The sequence below is a fragment of the Meleagris gallopavo genome, chromosome 5 (genome assembly GCF_000146605.3).
Source record: "Meleagris gallopavo isolate NT-WF06-2002-E0010 breed Aviagen turkey brand Nicholas breeding stock chromosome 5, Turkey_5.1, whole genome shotgun sequence".
In the NCBI taxonomy this organism is placed as follows: Eukaryota; Metazoa; Chordata; class Aves; order Galliformes; family Phasianidae; genus Meleagris; species Meleagris gallopavo.
The window spans coordinates 14,114,885-14,136,225 of NC_015015.2; the positions used below are offsets into that span (position 1 = coordinate 14,114,885).

Genomic DNA, 21,341 nt, shown 5'->3' on the forward strand with positions numbered 1-21,341 from the left:
CTGCACACACCTCTCCCTCGGGTTCCAGGGCCTCAAATCTATTTCGCAGAGGCACTTGGGGAGACATCACCATTCCCAATGCAGGAAATCTGTTCCCACCACAACTACTTTGCTTCCAAGCTATGTGGCCCTAGAACAAGTAAGCGAACTCTACTTGACACCCCTCCCATGACTTGAAAACCATTCTACGGCATTTCTTCTTACCATGCCATTCATCTACATCTGCAGGTCTTTCTCTCCAAATCAAACAAATTCTTCTCACAGTAAAATAGAAAGCATGAGAACTAGCGTGGGGTATACGTTAATTAAGCAAAACTGCAGCTGGGAAAGCCTACAAGAAAAAAAATAAAGCAATGACGATATATTACCTTCCATTGTCGTGGGTAGAGTTGTTAGGGAGGTGGTAGTGGGTGTTGGCGTGGGTGTGGATGTGCTGACTGAAGTCGGGCCGGATGAGGTCGTGACAGTAACAGGCGTGGTGCTCACGGTGCTGCTGGTGGTGCTGCTGGAGAGCGTTGTGCCAGAGGTGGTAGTGGGGGCAGACCCGGTTGTTGTTGGTGGGGCAGTTGTGCTTGACACAGTTGAAGTGAAAACTATGGTTGTAGTGGTTGAGTGTGACAGTGTTGTGCTGATTGCCGTGGTAAATTCCGGTGTTGGTAGACATTCTGGTTTATTTGGTGTGCAGCAGATGCTGACCTCATAGTTATGGCAGTATGAGATGTTGCTGTTGTTTTCTTGATCCTTATTGTTACAGATAAGCCCTGTGTTTACATTGCATTCAACCTTCTGTCCTAACTCTTCAAGGGAAATGTTAGGGTAATCCTTCGCTCTGCATGAAATATTCTCAGCTTTCACGCATACCAAGGAGGAGTTGTTTATTTTGTCAATGGTTTCATAGTCTCCACTGTTCACATCAGATCTATTTGGTTGACTCAAATCAATCCAGTCTGTCCAGATGCATTCACAATTTGTCACTGAGAGACATTAACAAGAGTAACATTCAGGAACATTAGAGACAGAGACAGCCAGTGTTAATTCCAGCACCGTTACTGGTGGTTCACTGGGTGTCCACTGCACGCAAGGGTGCACCCTGAACTCTGCTACTCACCTACACTAGTCAGCCAACCCTGGCCACAATAAAGCTCATTAGTGTGGTCAGGTCTCCCTTTCTTTGCTTTATGGAACACACCAGGACAACATCAGGCACTGTTGAGCTATGTGTTTCTCCCCTCCCCATAAACATAGCAAGTTCTGTTTGGGGCTTACTGTGCGCAAAAAAAACTTCCCTATGAAGTTGAAATTCCCATATGAAGTTGAGTAGAATCAAGTAAGGACTCTCACAAATTTCACTTGGGCAAATCCAAATTCAGGAAAGAATCACAATAACAAAGCAAGTAGGCACTTGATGCACACTGCAGCCAAAATCATGGGCTGCTTTCTAGCAGCATGGGGAAAGCTGGAGAGCAACTCTGGCAGAACCTTGCTGCCCAGAGTCTCACTGGTGCCATTGGCTGAAATCTTTCCCCAGACCCTGCTACGGAAAATCAGCCTTCGGAGAGCCAGAACTGCAGATGAATTGTAAATCAATCACAAGAGAAGGAACAGAATAAAGTCATGACCTAACAGCACCTGAAACGAAACGACATTGCCACAAAAAACAAGCCATGTCACACCATATGTTTTCCTATGTACGTTCTTTCTCTCCAGCTGAAGGACAAAGCCCAAAAAGCAGCAAAAGTAAGACTTTCCATCAGCACTGTATTGGCGTAAGGTAGGCAGAAGTACCATGAAAAAAATATCCTTACACTCAGGATGATCAAGGAATAGGAACTGACATCCAGAAACATGTTGTGCACTCTCTCTGCTAAATGGAGAGCTCAGTACCTTATAGTTCTGGAGACTTCTTTATTCTTTTTTTTTTTAATCTGCATAAACTGTTTTCTTCAGAGTACTGCAGTGAAGACATACATTAAGGTGCCAATAGACAATTTCTCCCATACCAAGGCAAGATATGACAATACAGAGCAATTAATTACCTGGTAGTGAAGGTGGAGGAGAGTGGGTTTGAGTTACTATTGGTGGTGAGAGTGTGCTTGTAACTGTCGGAGTGGTTGAGGATATGCCAGGAACAGTCGGAGTAGTTCCCTGGGTGCTGCTGCTGAAGGGTGTCGTGGTGGCAGTACTGGTTGGAGACTCTGATGGAGTTGGTGTGGGAGCAGTTGTTGACACTGGGAAACATCAACAAGAGGAATAATTATGAACAACACTGACAGAAACAGGTAAAGATGCAAGCATATGTATGAGTGTGACACAACAGGAGTTAACTGCCACAAATTTACAGCTGGATCAGCCCAGTTTTTCTGCAGCAAAGACCTGTATTATTTACCTTTCATTCCCAGTTTCAGAAAGCAGACTAGGGCCAAATCTGAACAGACATGGTTAAGACACCCCCTTTTCTACTGAAGAGGTTTGTTGCATTGCCTTGCTGGGATTCTCTAAATGAAAAATCCCCCACCAGTGGATAAGATGGAGAAAAAAAGCCTTATGGTTCTTCCCGTCTCAGCCTTATCACTCATAACACCTTGCTGTCTCGGAGAGTAAGAACTGGGAGGAGAAGCTGTGGTCAAGGAATGAAATATGCACAGGAATACATTTTTATCTAAAGCTTATGTCACCTCTCCATAGTGCAATGGCAGCCTGAGGGAGAGGTCCACAGCAAGTGGCTTTTTGAAGGGTGAAACCATTTCACAAAGGCTGCAAGGGAATCCTTTCTTTCTAGATCTACAGCCACAGACAATACCTAAAATGGTGATATACCAAATCAAGGCCTACTCTAATTTCACACATATCTTTGTGAGAATGTTCTCTCCAGGAAAGGGACAGAGCTCAAAATCAGCAAAGTGCTTGCTCAATATCTGCTTTAAGTAGCTGACAGTTCATTATTTATCTTATGGCAAGGTAAGGAAAGAGAAAATTGGTCTGCTAAATACCTGTGGAGGCTGAAGTTATTGGTGTGGTTACTGAAGGTGTGGGTTGGCTTGTGGTAGTTGCAGTGGGTGTTGGTATGGTGGTAATTGTCGTTGACTGCCGGATTGTAGTAGTGGGCACAGTTGTTCCAGTGGTGACTGAAGATGCAGTTGGTATTGAACTCGGTGTACTTGCAGTCTCACAAGGAAATTCATGCCACTCACAACAGTTTACCCTGATTTCATAATTATAGCAAAGATGCCAGATACTTGCATCTTGCTCCTCATTTTTACAGATGAGTCCATATGTAACATTACATTCCACTTTTTGGCCAAGTTCCTCTAAGGTTTTATCAGGACTGTCTTTAGCCCTGCATTCAATATTTTCAGGAGCTGCACATATTTTGTTTCCATGTTCTTTTCTTATTTCTTCATAGGTTTCATAGTCACCACCATCTTCTTCAGGGTTACTAACATCAAACCATTCAGACCAATCACAGATTAATCCAAGGCATGGAGCTGCAAGAAAAACATAGGTTCAGTGTCAGAGCTCACAGAAAACATTCTGAGAAGGTTAATTTTGTATTCAGCTGCATTAATGACTAAAATAATGCATTTCAATTTGCCATTTTTGCAAGAGAAAAGAATTCTAAAATTGGTTAAATATGACTGGTTTCTTCAACAAGAAGCTTTGTATCAAAATAGAATCACCAATCTGAAGCCTCTTTATACATCTCAAATTTTTGCAATTTCAGGTTTTTAAAGTATTTTTTTGGTTTATTTTGAAAATGTTTTTCAGTAGTGGCCACCTTTAATTTACTCATCATTTGACATCTTACGGTCAACTAGTTTTTATATTTAAAACTTACTTGTAGATACTGGAGGACTTGTGGTAACTGAAATAGAAAAGAAAAAAAATTAACTCCATCATCTGCAAGTTTCAGAAAAACATGTAAAATTAGTTTTAAACATCCTAATTACAATTTTTGCTGTGCCTGCTGAGACAATTTCTATTATCTCCACAGAATACTCAAAAGATAGAATCCCATACATTTATAGTCACAATTTCTTCCATGAGGGGTAAATAAACTCAAGGCATTAAAATCTTCCTCAGTGAAATGCAACAAAATTATTTGCAAGTATCACTCAATCTTTGTCAACTGTGATAAGTCTGCACACTTGTACATTCAATCTTTAAAGTATTTTCCTTAAGTATTTTTAAATGTGCATCTCTCTTGAAAACTTACCTATGGTAGTAATAGTATTTGTACCAGGAGAGGTTGTAATGGTTGAAGGTGAGGTAGTTAATGGACAAGGATAAGAACCTCCAAGAATTACAGATCCATTTTCTGCACAAACATATATTGTGCATATGTCGCCATCCTTTACTGTTGCAACAGTTTCTCCTACATCATAACTTGTTCCATTGATAACACAAGGACAACCTGCAAAAGAAAGAGTTCAGCATGCATGTTCTCTCTCTACCACGACTATTTGGAGAAGACAAAAAAAGCAAAACAGAAGTAGAAGACAAAGGAAAAAAAAAAAGGACTTGAGGATTTGCCAAAGATACAAATATTGTATCATGCATGCTCCTTTGAGTGCTATACTTGGAGCTTAAATCTAGCATCACATTAATTTATCTTGTAAACTCTGTAGTGAAATCCACAAGTTTGGATATGAGACATAGGAAGAAGAAATACAGTGTGTGATTAAAAGATTGAACAAGAAGTACTAGCTAGTACTAGAAGTTTTGTTCAACAAAATTGCTGTCAAAATTTCTTTTCCAGAAAGCCTTTGTAGAGATAGATATAGTGGTTCCAGGTTCCTCCACAATCCACCCTTCTCCACTTTCTTAATTAAAAAAAACTAAAAACATTATTTACCTGGAATTGGTGTACACTCAATGGATCCTGAGGGGCGACAGATACTAAGAGCAAAAATTTCAAAAGTTAAAATGTTATAGATGTTTAATGGCCAGCAGAGCCAAGAGCACAGAAATGTAAAATTTTGTCACTTGATCTTCATTTATACTGCTGGGTATGTTTCTGATTGTAACATCTTCTAATATTGCCTATCATTACTTCATTCAAACTAAGTCATCATTTATATTCCTTAAGTGCAACATCTTAACCTATCATGAGTTGTTTTGTATTGCAAGTTGCAATACCGCAGTAGTAACAGCTGCTCTTATGAGTAGTTGTGTTTGATTGATTTATTTATTTTTGTCTCTGATCACGATGTGGATTCATAAATGTCAATTCCACCATTAGTAAGGTTCTGGGAATGAACAATTAGGAGTCAGTTACCTCCTTCAGGGATAATACAGATTATTTCAGACCACTGTGACTTTGAAATCTTTGTCTTAAACGAGAATACAGGGCAGAGAAGCCCCCCTCTTTCCAAAAAGCCACGAGAATCTAAAGACTGTTCCAGAGACACAATTAGGCTTTCTGCCATTGTATCATTTATGACACTTTCAAGAGTATATTTAATGATTCTACTAACAAACCTATCAGAAAGACACAACCATTTTGAAATATGGATTATTATGGATCTGTAAAACTATAGATGAAAAATTTTGAACTTGTATGTAGTGGAAGTGGAAGTTCTTGAGATTGTCTCATCTAGAATATATGTCATTGTTCCTCTGATTTGTATATATAATATAGAATATATTATATGCTATAAAATATATTTGTATAGATTGTATAGAATATATAAGTTTCATCTCTACTTACTAAAAAACATGCTTGAGACTCAATAAAGTAAATGAAGGGCTCAGTGTACACAAATTATTTCCTGAAATACTTGCATTTTTACATACCATTTTGTACAGTTCTCTTCTGTTGGTATTTCTCCACCAATGATAACAGGATTACCGTTGTGGTAACACCAGCATTCATCTGCAGCCACACATTCTTTTGTCTCTTCATTATAAATGGGCTTTTCATGAGGGCATCTGGGGTAGCAACCTGTTGATGGCAAGTAGCACAGAATACAAGTGAAGAAAAGTATGATGAGTTAACTAAATAACAGGATATCCTCTGAAAGTAAATGATTCTCACTGAATCAGGAATAGTTAAAGAGATCAAAAATTCCGAATCAAAACCAATCCTTGGACACTTAGCCTCTTCAAAAGGCTTAAGCAACCCTCATTGATAATACTGAGAGAACTAAATAAGAATTTACTCATGAAAACCAATAAATATTTTTCCTTAGTTCAAAATACTGCAGCAACCTTTATGATCTATGGGAAACTAGTAATTTTAACACACACAAAAAAAACTGTCCTGGTTTCAGCTGGGACAGAGTAGATTTACTTCACAGTGTATAATATGATGCTAGTTTTGCCTTTAGGAGAAAAAAAATGTTGATAATAAACTGCTGTTTTAATTGTTGCTCAGCAGTGCTGAACAGAGCCAAGGCTGTTGAAGCCTCATCTACTGTCCTGCCAGTGAAGTGGCAGAGATGCACAAGAAGCTGGGAGGGAAGAGGTCCAGGGCATATGACCTGGACTGGCCAAAGGGATATTCCATACCATACGAACTCATCTGAATACATCATACAAATGAGGGGATTTGGCCAGGGCAGGGCTGCCACTGCTCAGGGACTGGCTGGGTATGGGTCAGTGGGTAGTGAAAAACTGCACTGTGCATCACTCATTTTGTAAATACACACACACATACACACGTTATCATCACTATTATTTCTCTTCCCGTTTTGTCTTAGTAAAAGGTTTTTATCTCAATCAACAAGTTCCACTTTTTTTCCTCGGTTCTCTCTTCCAGAGTGCAGTGAATGAACAACTGTATAGTTGAGCTGCCTGTCAGGTTAAATCAGAACACAAACATACCAATTTTTCTACAGATATTAAAATGTGATCACCATATCAACAATCCCTTTGTGAAAAAGACGGATATGCATTCAATAACGAACATTCAATAATGAAGTTTTCACAATATTTGTTGGAACACTAGAACTTATTTATGTGTCATCAGTAGACTATGCATCTCTACCACAGACATAAAAATTATCTGCATTTTTCCATCCCTTCAACCAGTGAAATAAATTCCATCTGCAAGTTGTAAATTATCTGTCAGTCTTCACTGCATTGCTCATGCAAATACACTTTTGTTCCTGCTTCTTATTAAAACTTACCATCAGTTCAAGGATTAAAATCACAAAGCCAAACTTCTGGGAAGGACAAAAATATGCCTGATTTATCCAAGTTTATCATTTAGTAAAATAGAAGATACTTGTAATCTCAGTCATATTCTTGGACTGCTGTAGTTCCCATAACACAAAATTCTTTTCCAGTTATCAAGCATACAAATAATGTTAAGATTTAAAAAAAAAACAACCACCAGTAATTTATTTCTTTATCATGTAAAAAGCTTTCCATATCTTGAAAAGCTCTTAGATATGGTTAAAAATGGTGTAGTGGTGTAATAATCCTATGTTTCAGGATATTATCTAATCAGAGACTTAATTTTAGGGTTGTTAGCAATGTAGCTATCACCCACTGGGGTTAATAAGTAATAGATTAAATTATATGAAAATTTATTTATGACTGGAGACACAAATTCAATAAAACAGAATAAAGTATATCTTGTCTAGTTAAATGGCTAATCCACAGTTGATAAAGACATTTTGACAAAGTTTTATGAAATAGAAGACTGCAACAGCAAGGAATTTATTACCTTCCAGGTATGGAACTGAGAAGTTGGTGCTGACATTATAAATCATTCTGCAGGTCATGACATTGCTGCCACAAGGTTCATAGTGCCATTCACACTCATTACGAGGGTTATAGTAGTCACAAAATATTGCTGATAAGAAAAAAGGAAAGCTGATTAAAAATACAGTTGTTACAATGAAGCTCAGCCCAGATGTTTGAGTGTAAAAGCTAAATTAAACCACAAGTCAAGCTTGCAAAATAATCTTGAGGTACAGGACTTGTAGATAGACTTCCTTCTATTACACTTAAGCTTTTTTCCCCTATCTACTAGCAAATTCATAAAATCTCTTGCAGTATATATATTCAAAGTAGCTCTACCTTGCTGTATGACATGGACTGAGTAACCTCCAGCAGGTCAGGAACAAGCATATGAGATATTATGGATACAACATTAAAATAATTTAGCTTAGTTGACTATGGATAGAGGAAGGAAATTTTCTGTATCACCAATTTCTTACACTTGAAAACTTAAACTAGCCTTAATTTTGAACCAGAATAATTTTTTTACAATTGAATTGCCATTTCTGGCATTAAGAATCTCAGAATTTGGTTTTGAACACTTTTTTGGAGGAGACAAAAAATACAATTTAAATATTGTCTTACATTATTTTATGATTTCTGGTATATACACTATTAATGGACATTTCTTAATACAGTCAATACTGATTAGGTTCACCTACACAAGAATACTTCCATATACTTTAAAAAAAAAAGCCAATTCTGAATCATTTGTGCAAACGGAAGAAAGACAACAGGAGCTGCAGTTCACCAATTATCAAGCAAAGCAAAAGGACCTTAAAACTTCTAAAATCACCACCCTTCAAAAATAAAATATAACTGCTATAAAAAATTTACTAATTCTGTCTGTTCCCTAAAATGCTGTGAAAATAAGTCACAAGGGCAAGCACAGCCCTGCAGTATTCATGATTTATTTAATAGGGTCCCTGACAGCAGACAGAAAGATACAGTTGTGTTTAGCTGTTACTCACGGCATATATCAGGACTTCTCCAGAAAACACAGGCCTGAGCTTTGGTACATTCTTGTGCATATGCAGCAACAGCAGAACAGAAGCAATCACAATCTCCACCGCTGTCACAAGAGCAGGCATCATGAACACAAGCATCATAGAAAGGAGATGGGTTCACCTATTGGAAAAAGAAATGATGCCACAGTTCATCTCCAAACTAAAATAAGCCCGAGACATTTCTTGAGATAATAGGAACTGAGCTGGACAGGAATGAGAACGTTTCTAAGAACTACTGAACAGTATAGGCTAGAAATTGCTTCATGTATTTAGTATGAAGTTATATAACACCTTCATAAATTGTTAAGATTAAAAAAAAATCTTTTTTAAATGCCCATATCTTCTAGCAAAGTTCCATACTGCTCTCAATATCAGTTGGATGAATGCAAGTCAAGACTTAGTCTTCCAGCAAGCTCTGCTAGACACTTGTCTCAGAAATGCTGCATTTCATAGCAAACACAAAGCAAATAATTTTGTGCTTGCCAGTTTTTGGAGTTCATCCAGTCACACATTAGGAAAACATTGCAACATTTTTGCTTGGGATCAGAAAAGGAGAAATTTGGATTGGATTTTAGGTCCTGAAGAAATCAATACAGAAACACATATTAAGTCAGTGAAAATCTTATTTCTTTGTGACTTTTCCACCATGAAACACATGAAATAAAAACAAATTGTTAATACTGGTATACCTAGAAGAGAGACAAGAAATAGAGACAATGCTATGACAATTTATAGCATAGTACTAAGTTAAGCTTGTTTGAACTGCACAGTCAGTGATTTCCATGTAAATCACTTCTGAAGTTTGAATATTAACAGGAGCAGTAGTCTCTTCAGCAGTCACATTTTCAGTACTGTATGTGGTTCTGCCAGAAGATGGGTCTGATGACTGCAGGACCTCTCAGAACTTATAGCTGTGACATTTTCTCTACAAGAAATGGTACAACTGCAGCAGATACCTATTCAAGCTAGATTTACGAAGCTAACCTGCACTGCAGTAGCAGCAAAAAAGTGGTGATAAATATGAGGTCTTAGAGCTGAGGCTGGCACCTCTGCTGATGAAGTTGTAACAGATACTCAAACTACTCTGATAAAGGCTAGCTGAAATGTGCTGACACTTCTAGCTATACTGAAGACTTAGCTGAAGATATGTCTGCTTAACTATTTCTTCATTCATATTCCTGCAGTAACAGAAAGGCACTGTGCTATCCCTTCACTTACTGCCATCTACAAACCTTGGAATGACAAATTTTAAAGATTTCACTCAGGATAAGGCTGCATTCTTTCTCTGCCCAGGGCTTGCGATGTGGTTTCAGATCACAGGGTTTAATCTCTTCTGTGACATCAGGGCACACAGATGACTGCTTCCAGGAATTCCCAAACTCCAAAGCACTTGTCTCTTGTAGCCCACTCCTGCTTGTAAAGTCATTGTTGGACTTACCATCAAAGTTGCCACACAGACCACACACTTTCCCCTGCAAAAGGAAATCACAATACCCATGGCTATTAAATATAACATGGAAGTGAGAAACAGACTCTATCATATAAAGTTGGAAAACAACATTCACATTAAAAAGTACAACAGACTCTCCCTGTAAATGATACATTTTCATCTTTACTTGTAAATAATTTATATAGAAATTAAACTTTCATTTGACTGTGTACCCAGCAAACTACTCAGCTGCCCTTCTTTAAAACCAATTGTACCTACTGTATTTCTGTCCCTTCATTCCACTTATAAGACTGAAGAGTGACTAAGCTTCTTTCAGCGGAGAAGAATGATTTTATTTTCCTTTATTTTCCATTATTCTCAATTATAACATAAATATTATTAACAGAAACCTGAGATAATTTCATTATGTAACTTGCATCACTTCTTTATCCACAAAAACAAAAAAGGAGGCACTGACTTTTCTTGAAAGAAAGAATTTAGCAACCTATCTGCAGTAGTAAATTTTCGGTAGTGCTAATAAAGGCACACCAATTTTCTGAAGGAAGAGCCTGATCCTGTTATGAAACTCTGCACCTCCTCATTTAGCACAATGAACATAGTACTCCATAATTCAGCATGCTGATTTTCAGAAATCTGACCCATCTCCAGACATTGCACAGGAAGTCTGTTTTTAACTCGGGGCTCAGATTCTATACAGGTTTCTGAGTGCATACACAGCCAATTCAGAACCCCATGAATTACTCTGAGTGCTTGGCTGTTGTTATTCACAACCTCAGAAGGTCTTAGACACTCAGCTTTAAAGCAATCATATGCTATTCATCTTCTCTCACGTAAGAAACTCTAGTACAACTCCATCAAGATGTGTTAGGAACATCAGCTAATCATCAAGGTGCAGAGATGTAGGATTAAATTCACAGTCAGTAAAGAAGACTATCTATGTTTCTTTTTCTCACACACACTTCTGTCTCAGAAAAAGACAGAGAGATTCTAACTTACTTTATAGTCAGGAGTCAGTTTGATGAAAACAGTGGTCTTCTTATCCCAGATAAGCATCACACCATTGCTAGCTTCAATAACAAGGTAGAGACCTACTGTCTTGTTCTGGTAATACACATCATCACCAACATCTCGCTGAATTTCTTTATAATCCTTGTTCTCCAACTTTAGTTCAGTTTTCTAAATGGTAAAAAGATGAGAAAAAGAATAACACTAACTTCTATGATGAAAAAAATAATTAAATTCTCATAAGGGTACAGCTCAGACTGAAACTAAGGGCTCAGAGTCTGTTGGGTGATTTTTTCCAGAATGACAGAAAGCAGTGCAGCACTTTGTTTGAGACGACTTGAACAGACTTCAGTAACTGAGAAGCTACAGCTTTACACATTATTTTGACAGGGTCTTTAAGCTTTACTTATTATAGCTGCCTTTGTATCTTTGTATATATTTGGAGCACTATTTTCTATGAAATACTTGAATATATACTCACTGAATACTCATTACTCACCCCTATAAACATTTTAATGGCCTTTGAGCAGGTGACTCCTGTAGTTCCACAAGGGACATTCTCTGTGATGATACTGAATGAGCCACCAGAATTTTTGTCACCACAATAATCCTGTGGATAAATGAACAAATGAGCATAAAAAAATTGAGTAGAATATTTCAACTCTATTTCAATTTAATAATAATAATTACAAACACAGGAATATCCACAGTGTATAAATTTTTACTACCTAAATACATATGTTTTTACAGATGCACGAACAGATATACATACATCTCTGCATGTATTTAGTATGCAAAGTCTCATGTATAACAAAATCTGGGAAACAAGCAGTACAACAAATCAAATGAGGAACGTATCTTTTTTGTTTTTTAAACAATTTTTGTTTTGTAAACTCAGACTTTTTACTTATTTCAGATTATGATGATAAACTGTTAACTCTCACTATAAACTAGTCCTTTTACATGCAATTTATGAATACTGTAAAAGAAGAAAAGAGTCACAACTCAACTATGCTAAATATACAGAATTTATCTTGGCATAATCTGCAATCATCTCAGGAACAGTGATAACAGTCAATAAAGAATAACAAAATCAGAAAGGAAAATAGATCCTGAAGGCAATTGAAAAGCACTCTAAGATTCCATTTCAGTTCTGATGAGCACTACCTGAGTAGCCACATATTCACAACTTCCATCAAAGTCATAGAATTTTCCATCAAAGGTGATATAATGGCCACTTCCATATATCATGCAAGTCCCATAGCACACATTTTCAGTGCAGCTCCAGATACCTTTCTGGCAGGTGCTAGAAGAGAGTGAGAGTTGACCTTTCAGATCTCACCAACAGCATATTGCTTAGAAAACTGTAGAACATACCTGATACCTGATTCATGATAATGTGCACAACACAATCCATTTTGGTTTTACTTAGTGTCTTACGTATCAAAAGCAATAGTTTAGCCTATTTTAAGTTTATAACACGACCTTTAGCTCTGGCTCTGACATATTTTAGATTGGTTAGTGATTATGTCTAAAAACTGAATATGCTTTCCTAATAAGAGATGCCTACTGAAAGCTGAAGTTGCTAGTTACCCTAATATTTTCCATACAATCTGTATTTCCTCAAGCAGAAAAAAATATGCCTGAAAATAAAGACTTCATACTTGCAGCCACCATAACCACTGCATGACTATTAATTTACTATGTGGAATATGTTCTAGAAAAGAATATAGAAAACCAGCATACCAGGTGTTGCAGTCCACTGTTATGCTCTGTCCGTGGTTATACCAGTCGCTGTTATGAATACATGGGCAGTCCTCTTCCACAACACAGCCCCCTCTACCATCATCAAACAGACCTTCAGGACACACGCAGCCTGAGACACATTCACTTTGATACTAAGGAATATAAAGAAAAATTGGTACTTTAGGAATAAGCACTAAATTTTTCTTTCAATTCTTCACTTCATTTTGGTACAGAAAACATTTATAACCAAATAGTCCCATGACAAATTGCTTCATAAGGTTATTCTTTCTAGGCTCTTAAGGTATTTTTTGTTTGTAAATTTGAATCATGTTTTAGTTGGTGGTACATCTCTACTGAACTCCCATGTAAGCATAATAAAAACAAAAAGGAAGGTAAAGAAGAGTGGAATTGCAGTGATACTGATAGCAGATTGAAATCATTAGGGGAAAAAAAAAGATGAAAAGAAAGGAAAATGAGAATTGCTAGTTACAATTGCTTTTTCTGAAATGCTGTGTTGAATAAAGAAAATGTGGCATGGAGAATAACTGAATACATACAAGATCAGTTTGAGAAGTACCACAGCGAAGTTGCACGGGTGTCCGTGAAGTCCAGTCTGGGGATGCGTTGCAATCAAAGTAGGTTTTGTTTGAAGGACATTCTGTTATACCTGAAAGGTGCATTGTTGATTTAGGTGAATCAAGAGAAGCCAAAACAAATGTGAAGGGTGGTAGTCACCAAGACACAAATCGTAAGTAATATCTATCCTTATGGAAAAAAGAAGAAATGTCTATCCTCGTGAAGACAGAACAAAGTGAAAATGCACAACTGTTTCACAGAAAGAGAAAAGAATGAACAAGCAAAACAAATAAATGGAGAATTCAAGAGGAAAGTGCAATCTGGGGTTTGAGGAGCTTGGGTTATTTGTTTTAGTTGTTTTTTTTCTCTGTATTTTACAGAATGTCACTTACTTTTCATTCTCATTGTCACTGAAGTACACTGGACCTTCGCATTTCGGCAAACACTAGGAAAGAAGTGAAGTAAGACAGAAATTCAAAACCATGTAAGCTCAGTGTTGTCAATTTGCCTAAGGATTAGACATCCTGCAAAACTGATGGTATTTCAAGGTGAACTCTACTGAAGTGCACTCATGAATTCTCACTAGTAGAAAAGGTGTGGAGAGATTTTAATCATAATGCATAAAGGTGGTGTTTTAAGGAATGAATGCTATTCTATTAATCACGAAGATGAATCATGACTCAGTAAACAGATAATAATTTAAACCAAAGCTTTAATTTGGATAATGCAATAAATTTTCATGCCTGTTCAATTCATACACTGCATATCTGTTGGCTCATATCTTTTCTTACCCTCTTTGGGAGAGAAGGAAGTATTTCACATTTTGCACTTATGATTCATTCAGTAAACAGTTGTCAGAGGATTCATCAAGATTCAAAATTCTAGGCTCGTGAAAGCTGCTCTCAAATGATACAGTAAATACCTATTAAGGGGACCTTCCTCCAGTGGAAGACAAGTAATTGGTCTCTGACAGAAAGGCAAATAATAAAACAAAAGCTAACCTTTCATCTTCCTTTTTCCTTTTGCTCAAGAAAGATCTATTGACAGTACCACTTCAGGTTCACATTTACTTGTGAAAGCCAGTAATAAAAACTCAAAACAAAGCTGTACTTCTCAATCATTAATAAACTACATTGCAACAGGAAGATATTTTGCTCGACATGAAGATAGTGTGAATCATGTTACAAGTGTTCGTTAAAGCATAATTAATAGCCAAATGGCTTACACTTAAAAAAGCAATTTTAAAAGGGGTTTTATCCCAACAAACAGGAAGATGCAATAATACATACCAACGCTCTCCATCCTTTGTAACGTAATCCCCAGGTTCCAGATACGACCCCTTGTAATAGCATGGGCATTTGGAGATGGGCACACACGTATCCTGATTATCCAAGTATGTATTATCTGGGCAGCCACAGCCATCCACAGGAGCAAAGTCTTGCAAGCAGTACTTTTCACCATCAGCAATGGAACGACAGGTTTGCTGGCACATTGTAAGATTGTAGAGGAAGACTTGATTTCCTGGGCAAGCAGACACTTCATCAGCTGGAGGGGAAAAAAGCAAACTCATATAAAAGAAGTGCAAGGAAACCTTGATGTTTCTATTTTGCCTTCTTTGTCTGTGCAGCATGTAATGGTAAAAGTACTCCTTCTGATTTTACTGAAGTACAAATTACCATAAGTCATAAGTGGTACTACTCTGATTTAGTTTATCACTTGAAGATTTCTTTTTAATCGCTACCAACAGTTGCTAATTTCATACTCATTTACTTCACATATTGACAACCAGAAACAGAGCACACTAAGACAAGCTCCTATTCCCACCAATACTATTGAAAAGCAAAGACAATGATATGCAAAAAAAATTTAAAAGCTACAATCCATTCCTGTGGATGGAGTCATTTAATCAAAGATCGAAATAGCATTATTTAAAGTAGGGAAAGAAGGTGAAAGTGAAAAATACTGCTAAGTTTACTAAAAAATATGTATCACAAACAAATAAAAGCTAAGGAACATACCATGAATTAGTAAACATTGCAAGCACTGCCTATTTTAATTCCAGTGGATATTTCTAAGATACTCCAGATCCCTTAACATCAAGATCACAAAGAACCAAATGCAGAGAAATCCTGTTCATTTCTGGTGGCTAATTAATTTCATAGGGATCACAGTTTCATTACTTACAGCAGACACTTTGTCTCCAGCCACCCAGTACGATCCCTTTGAAAGCACAAGCTCTTGAATAAGAGGACAGGGCAGCACACAAGCACTCCTCACTGTCCTTGCAGAGACAGGTGTCATATTTACATCTCTGAAAAAGGAATAAAAGGGTTAAAAAGAATAACTGGCTGTTCCAACTTGGTTGCTATAAAATATCCTGTGCTCTTTCTCCACTGTTGTTTTTATTGATTCCTGTGATCAGAGAACTATGGAAGGAATGGATAAAGACCAGAGACTGAAAGCGTTGCTTCATTTCATTCAGATTAAAAAGCCAGGCCTCTTGAATCTTTATGAAATAGCCTCCTCCTAACACCACTTTCCATAAAGGATTTTGATATCACTCTTTCTCAGTTAGAACTTAGAAAGGCAGAGATCCACAAAAATTAAAAATTATAATGGCAAACTGTCAATCAGATCTATGAAGATTTTCAAAAAACTTGATCTCAGATTGGGTACAAAGAACATTGCAAAGACAGGAATCTCTTCTTTTTTGCTCAGGTAAACATCACTTACACTTCTGTGTATATCTATATCTGTTGAATCTTCTTTCCACGTACACTATCCTGCTTGACTAAAAGCTGCAAAAACTTTGCCAGGTTTTATGGTCACACTATTCAGTAATGCCTCAAATATTTGAGCAATGATAAATGTCTCCATCACCCATCTGAAACAAAGCAGTACTAAGAAGAGTACTTCAATACCTTATAGTATTCTGCAGGATCAATGACTGAGTGACATCTTGCAAATGGGCCCTCTGAGTTTTTCAGCAAAGAACACCAATGCTCAGCATAATTTGCTGCAAAAAAAAGGAAAAAAAAAATAATGTATTACATAATTATATTAATTACATTCACTCATCTTCCTTGTGCCATGTCTAGTTATATTGCTACATCAATATATTGTTACATCAAATAATTGCAATGTAACAATACAGATGAGAGAGCTGTGAACTCCGGGGAGTGGAGAAACTACATGCAGTCACTGTGCATGTACTTCCACTCTATGATTCAGATATCTAGCATTTGATACAATCATAAAATCAAAAATTGTATCTGACTGCTACAAGTAGATCTGTGACAGCTCTTTTCATTTGTGGACCACCATTGCCAAGTTAAACATAAGAAGAAATAATACTACAAATGTACAGATGTACAACCTGCCTTTCCAGGTAAAAAGAAAAAATAATAATGACCTTGCTTTCCTATCTTCTAACTCTGGATTCCATTTGAATCACAACTTAAAGTTTCACTTCAATTTGATGTGAAATCAGTGCTGGTATGCATACATACTTCAATAATTTAATTATTAGTTTGACAGTCCTCTAAAGTACATCAATGCCATAGTGCAACTCTTCTATGCCAGTTGCAGTAATATACAGCAGCTCATTTGTCTTATTAGTATGCTCACCACTTTCAATGCTGAGACTGCAGGGATCTTCTAGCTTTTCTACTTGGTCTGCACAGGTGGACTGAGCTTTCCATGTGTTAGCAAAGGCAGATCCTGTAGCTTCTACCAACCCACTGGTTGTTTTAAAGTCATCACCTTCCATTCCATTAAAATTTCCACAGAGACCTATTGAAAAAGTAAACATTTTCCCTATTACTCATTCTCATTCAGCAAGGGAAAGAGACAGGTCATTATAAATGCTGGAGATAGAAGCTAATATAACTGATTCTTCATCCTCAACACTGATGCTTACTGTAAGTACTGAAGGTTTAGGAGACCTGTTTGAAACCTAAAATCTTGAAGATGAATAGCCTTCATGATGGTATCTTTGCCTCAGGAGATCATCCCCATAATCTGATATTAGGAAGCAATTCTTCACCATAAGAGTGGCGAGGCACCGAAGTAGGTCGCTCAGAAAAGTTCTGAGTTTCCCATGCCTAGAAGTGGTCAAGGCCACGCTAGCTGGGGTTGCGGACAATGTTATCTAGGGGAAGGTGTTCCTGCCATTGAAAGAGGGTGAAACTAGATGAACTTCAAGGTCCTTTCAAACTCAAACCATTATGTAAGTCTATGAATTACCACCCATGTATAGAATATATGACTCGACAGCTGGGGAAATGCATGGCTTTGCTTCCTATTTCAGTGGACACTTGCCTTGAAGGTCCTGGACTGACTGATCCATTGTCACAAACAGCTGCATGACTGGAGACAACTGAATCTGCAGTTGAAGCCCAAAAGAAGTATGTACAATGAGGTAGTAAGAAGATGGCTTAAAAACTGAGAAGCTAGCTGAAAAACAAAATAAGAACTGTGTTGTGAACACGCACATAGATTGCTGAAAGAAACAATTTTTATTAACTTCTTAGCCTAAAGATTACAAAAAAAATCAAATGATTTAGATTACACACTGCCTTTTTTATATTGCTAAATGAAGGATTGCTTTCATATGGAAAAAGGATGATGGTCTATAAATTAATATCACTGCCTCAGAACAAGTTGCAATGACAGACTGTCACTCAGAATAAACATCTCTGAGAAAGGGAACGAGCAGATGTTATATCAAATGCAAATGTGCCTCAGTTGGTTATAAGGTAATCAAAAACTACAGGACACTGTGGATTTTCTTATATTTTATATGAATAGCATAGCATAAACCAGTCATAATAGAACAATAGCTAGAACTGACATTTAAAATCAGTACAGTAGAGAAATTGGGTTTCCTAATTATTGATAATTTCCTATAGCAAATCTATTATTATATGCCCTACTTATTAGATGGTCTGTTTTATTACCTAGAACAGTTTAATTTCTCTGAACTTGCAGCTAAGATGTTGTAATTGCTTTTACACAAGCACTCATGACTGCCCTTCCATGAATACACACTGTGTCAATGTGCAGCATGAGCGTATCTAGAAAGGAGTGATAGAATGTAAAAGCTCTACACTGCTTTCAGAAATTGCTGCAGGACCTCACAGTTGCTGTTTGATAATTACATCCCACCAGAACTTAGGCGTGTGAATTAGGCCATGTATGGGGCTGCTGAATCACGGCCTGAACCTCTGATTAATCACCTGAGGCAAGCAATGAGTCAGTCATGGGAGCACAGGTGAAGGCAATTCATCTATGCTGCAGGAAAGGGTGGAGTCTGGCTGCACCTCTCCTAGACCCATTTAAGAGCTGACTGCCAGTAGGGAAGGATCTCTCTGGAGATCTGCTCCACTGGAGTTTATTTTGTGAGCCCAGGATAGAGTGAGCGTCTTTCTTTTCTTACTCCAATATAACAATTACATCAGCCAAGCTCCTGGATATACCATACCATCTGTATGTTCATTGATTGTACGCTATACCATCTGTATATTCATTGACTGTACAGGCCATATGAGTCATATTCTGAAAGTGCCTGTGTCTACTGATTATATAAAAAGATACAGGCATCCCAAGCTAGAAGGGAAGATAAGAGGGTTCCACATAGTACATCTATCTTCCCTGCTTAGGTCAATATAGCACTTACCTTCTGCCAGGCTTTCTGCCCATGGACAAAAAAGATGTGAAGAGGAAGTGGGAGCTTGAGCCGTAATAACACTGAGAGCCAGAATATGCCCACATCACATACTCAGAAAATTCTAAATATCCCTCTTTTTAGGGAAACTGACTTACTCAATTTAAGTTTAAGCCATGAAAATTTCTCTTTCCCAAGTTACATGCCAAAATATATTCAAGCTGAATCAAAACAAGTGAAGGGATTTTTTTCCAGTCATCACATGCATACATCAATCTGTCTGTGGAATTGTCAGTGGAAGCTATCAGGCCACGTTTACCTCAAAATCATTCAAAATACACTTAATTATTGTTTCAACATCTGAACAAATTCCATATGCCTGTCTCCAACTTTTGGCTCTGAAAAAATACAACCTCCTCTGGAGTATCAGCTTCGTGACAAAATATAAGGCTGTGGTCCTTACCTGACACATGAGGTACATTCACTGTCATCTCATTCAGTGACACACTGCCATCTGATCTGAAAACCACCACCTGTACGGAAGGAAACAGGACTGATGAGGTTCCAGATATTGAGAGGAAAAAAACTGATAGAAAAATAACTTTTTAAGAGCGGAGAGTGAAGAGAAAACATTTTGCACATTTAGACTGTGGCTAAAACTTAAAATCTGGGAAAGGAAGTTTTTTAAAACTGGATGTGGCAGTCAGCATGTATGACAGAAGTAAGGCTTAGTCTTCTTATTTAGTGTTTGAATACATCCGTCTACAACAATATATAGTAAGTAATAAAATGAATTGTCATTTATTAAACACTTTGGTTATACAAGTAGAAGAAAATATTGGGACTTCAGGATATATAGATAGTTCTGGTTTCCTATAAAAGCAATGGTAATGGTAAATATAATGGTTTAGTATGATTCTGTTGTAGTAAGAAAGCAGCTTGTTAAGCTCCCTCATAAAATGCTAGTTTGTACACACAGGAACAAAAAAATGCTTTTCTGATTTGGTTTGATTTTTTTAATTTTGCTGGCAAGGGCATAGAAGAGCCAAAACATGGGAGAAAAATCATGTTTACATATGTAAAATTATGTATAAATGTAGTATAGGTATTCCTATAACCAAACATAATACTTAAGTAAATAAGACGACTTTACATAAATATGAATCAGAAATGCAGAACAGCACTAAAGATTTCCCATCACTTTCATTTATATTATTAGTGAATTAAATACAAATATTCAAGAAGGTTGCATTGTACAAACATGCAACGTTTGGATGTCTTCTGAAAAAGACTCAGATCTACGAAATCAATCTGAAGAAAAGTAAAATACCACAAGGGGTGGAAGGATGGCACTCTTTTTTCTCACCAGCCTGGAAAATGGTGAGACATGGCAGAGAGCAGAGAAAGGGAAAAATGTTAGCTTATTTGAATTTCAGCATTTGCTCAGCTGAGGCCTATTCTGAATTCTTGAGGTAGAAGCTTTAGTTTTTTTATCAACCTTTCTGAGCTCTGTTATCCACCCTCTTCGGATGATTCTGGAACAGTTTGGGATGTATGCTAATTTTCAAAACACTCAGCAGAATTCAAACAACACTTACATTTTTTTTGTCATCTACTAACAGCACAACAGTCTTCAAACAGGTCTGTCCATCTGTGGAGCCACAAGGAGCCAGCTCTGCCAGGAGGGCATGAGTATTATTCACAGCACTCTACAATCACAGGGAAATAAATGTCCATTAGTCCAATCAAAAATCTCTCATGCAAGACAATTTCCAAAATTAAGACTGAAGTCACAGGTTACAACAGCAATTGCTATAGAACTTAGCTATTAAAACCTCAGTTTTAGCACTAGTTTCATAAGATGAACACTCTCTCTCTCTCCAAAAAAAAAAAAAAGAAAAAAAGAAAAGGAATGGTACAATTTCTACCTCAACAAAATCTTTGGAAAACACACATCAGATATTTTAGGGACAAATGAATGAAATAGCTGTCAAACTCTTCTCCCTAGCTTACTTTGACACAAAGACACAGAAATAGCTATAACAGACCTGACTGAGACTTTCTAATCCTGAGAATTACAGAATTTTTGCTGCCTATCCTTCCACGCAGTCAACATGCTTCTTGATATATATGAAAGAGTCCACTGTGAAATGACAGTATATGTAGA

General features: G+C 37.1%; 1 protein-coding gene across 1 annotated transcript in view; it reads right to left on the minus strand.

Moving 5' to 3' along the window:
- MUC5AC (mucin 5AC, oligomeric mucus/gel-forming) overlaps positions 1 to 21,341 on the minus strand; it is a 217,213-nt gene that overhangs the window by 187,572 nt on the left and 8,300 nt on the right. The window contains exons 10-32 of the mRNA XM_010711134.3: positions 20,773 to 20,883; positions 19,638 to 19,707; positions 17,830 to 17,964; positions 17,137 to 17,301; positions 16,431 to 16,525; positions 15,694 to 15,820; positions 14,799 to 15,054; positions 13,902 to 13,954; positions 13,491 to 13,600; positions 12,934 to 13,085; positions 12,355 to 12,493; positions 11,687 to 11,797; positions 11,179 to 11,358; positions 9,965 to 10,204; positions 8,697 to 8,853; positions 7,670 to 7,798; positions 5,794 to 5,941; positions 4,853 to 4,896; positions 4,214 to 4,411; positions 3,836 to 3,862; positions 2,991 to 3,485; positions 2,037 to 2,228; positions 369 to 974 (exon numbers count right to left, since the gene is read on the minus strand). Coding sequence (XP_010709436.2) covers positions 369 to 974; positions 2,037 to 2,228; positions 2,991 to 3,485; positions 3,836 to 3,862; positions 4,214 to 4,411; positions 4,853 to 4,896; positions 5,794 to 5,941; positions 7,670 to 7,798; positions 8,697 to 8,853; positions 9,965 to 10,204; positions 11,179 to 11,358; positions 11,687 to 11,797; positions 12,355 to 12,493; positions 12,934 to 13,085; positions 13,491 to 13,600; positions 13,902 to 13,954; positions 14,799 to 15,054; positions 15,694 to 15,820; positions 16,431 to 16,525; positions 17,137 to 17,301; positions 17,830 to 17,964; positions 19,638 to 19,707; positions 20,773 to 20,883 — 3,940 coding nt within the window. The remainder of the gene's footprint in view (positions 1 to 368; positions 975 to 2,036; positions 2,229 to 2,990; positions 3,486 to 3,835; positions 3,863 to 4,213; positions 4,412 to 4,852; positions 4,897 to 5,793; positions 5,942 to 7,669; positions 7,799 to 8,696; positions 8,854 to 9,964; positions 10,205 to 11,178; positions 11,359 to 11,686; positions 11,798 to 12,354; positions 12,494 to 12,933; positions 13,086 to 13,490; positions 13,601 to 13,901; positions 13,955 to 14,798; positions 15,055 to 15,693; positions 15,821 to 16,430; positions 16,526 to 17,136; positions 17,302 to 17,829; positions 17,965 to 19,637; positions 19,708 to 20,772; positions 20,884 to 21,341) is intronic.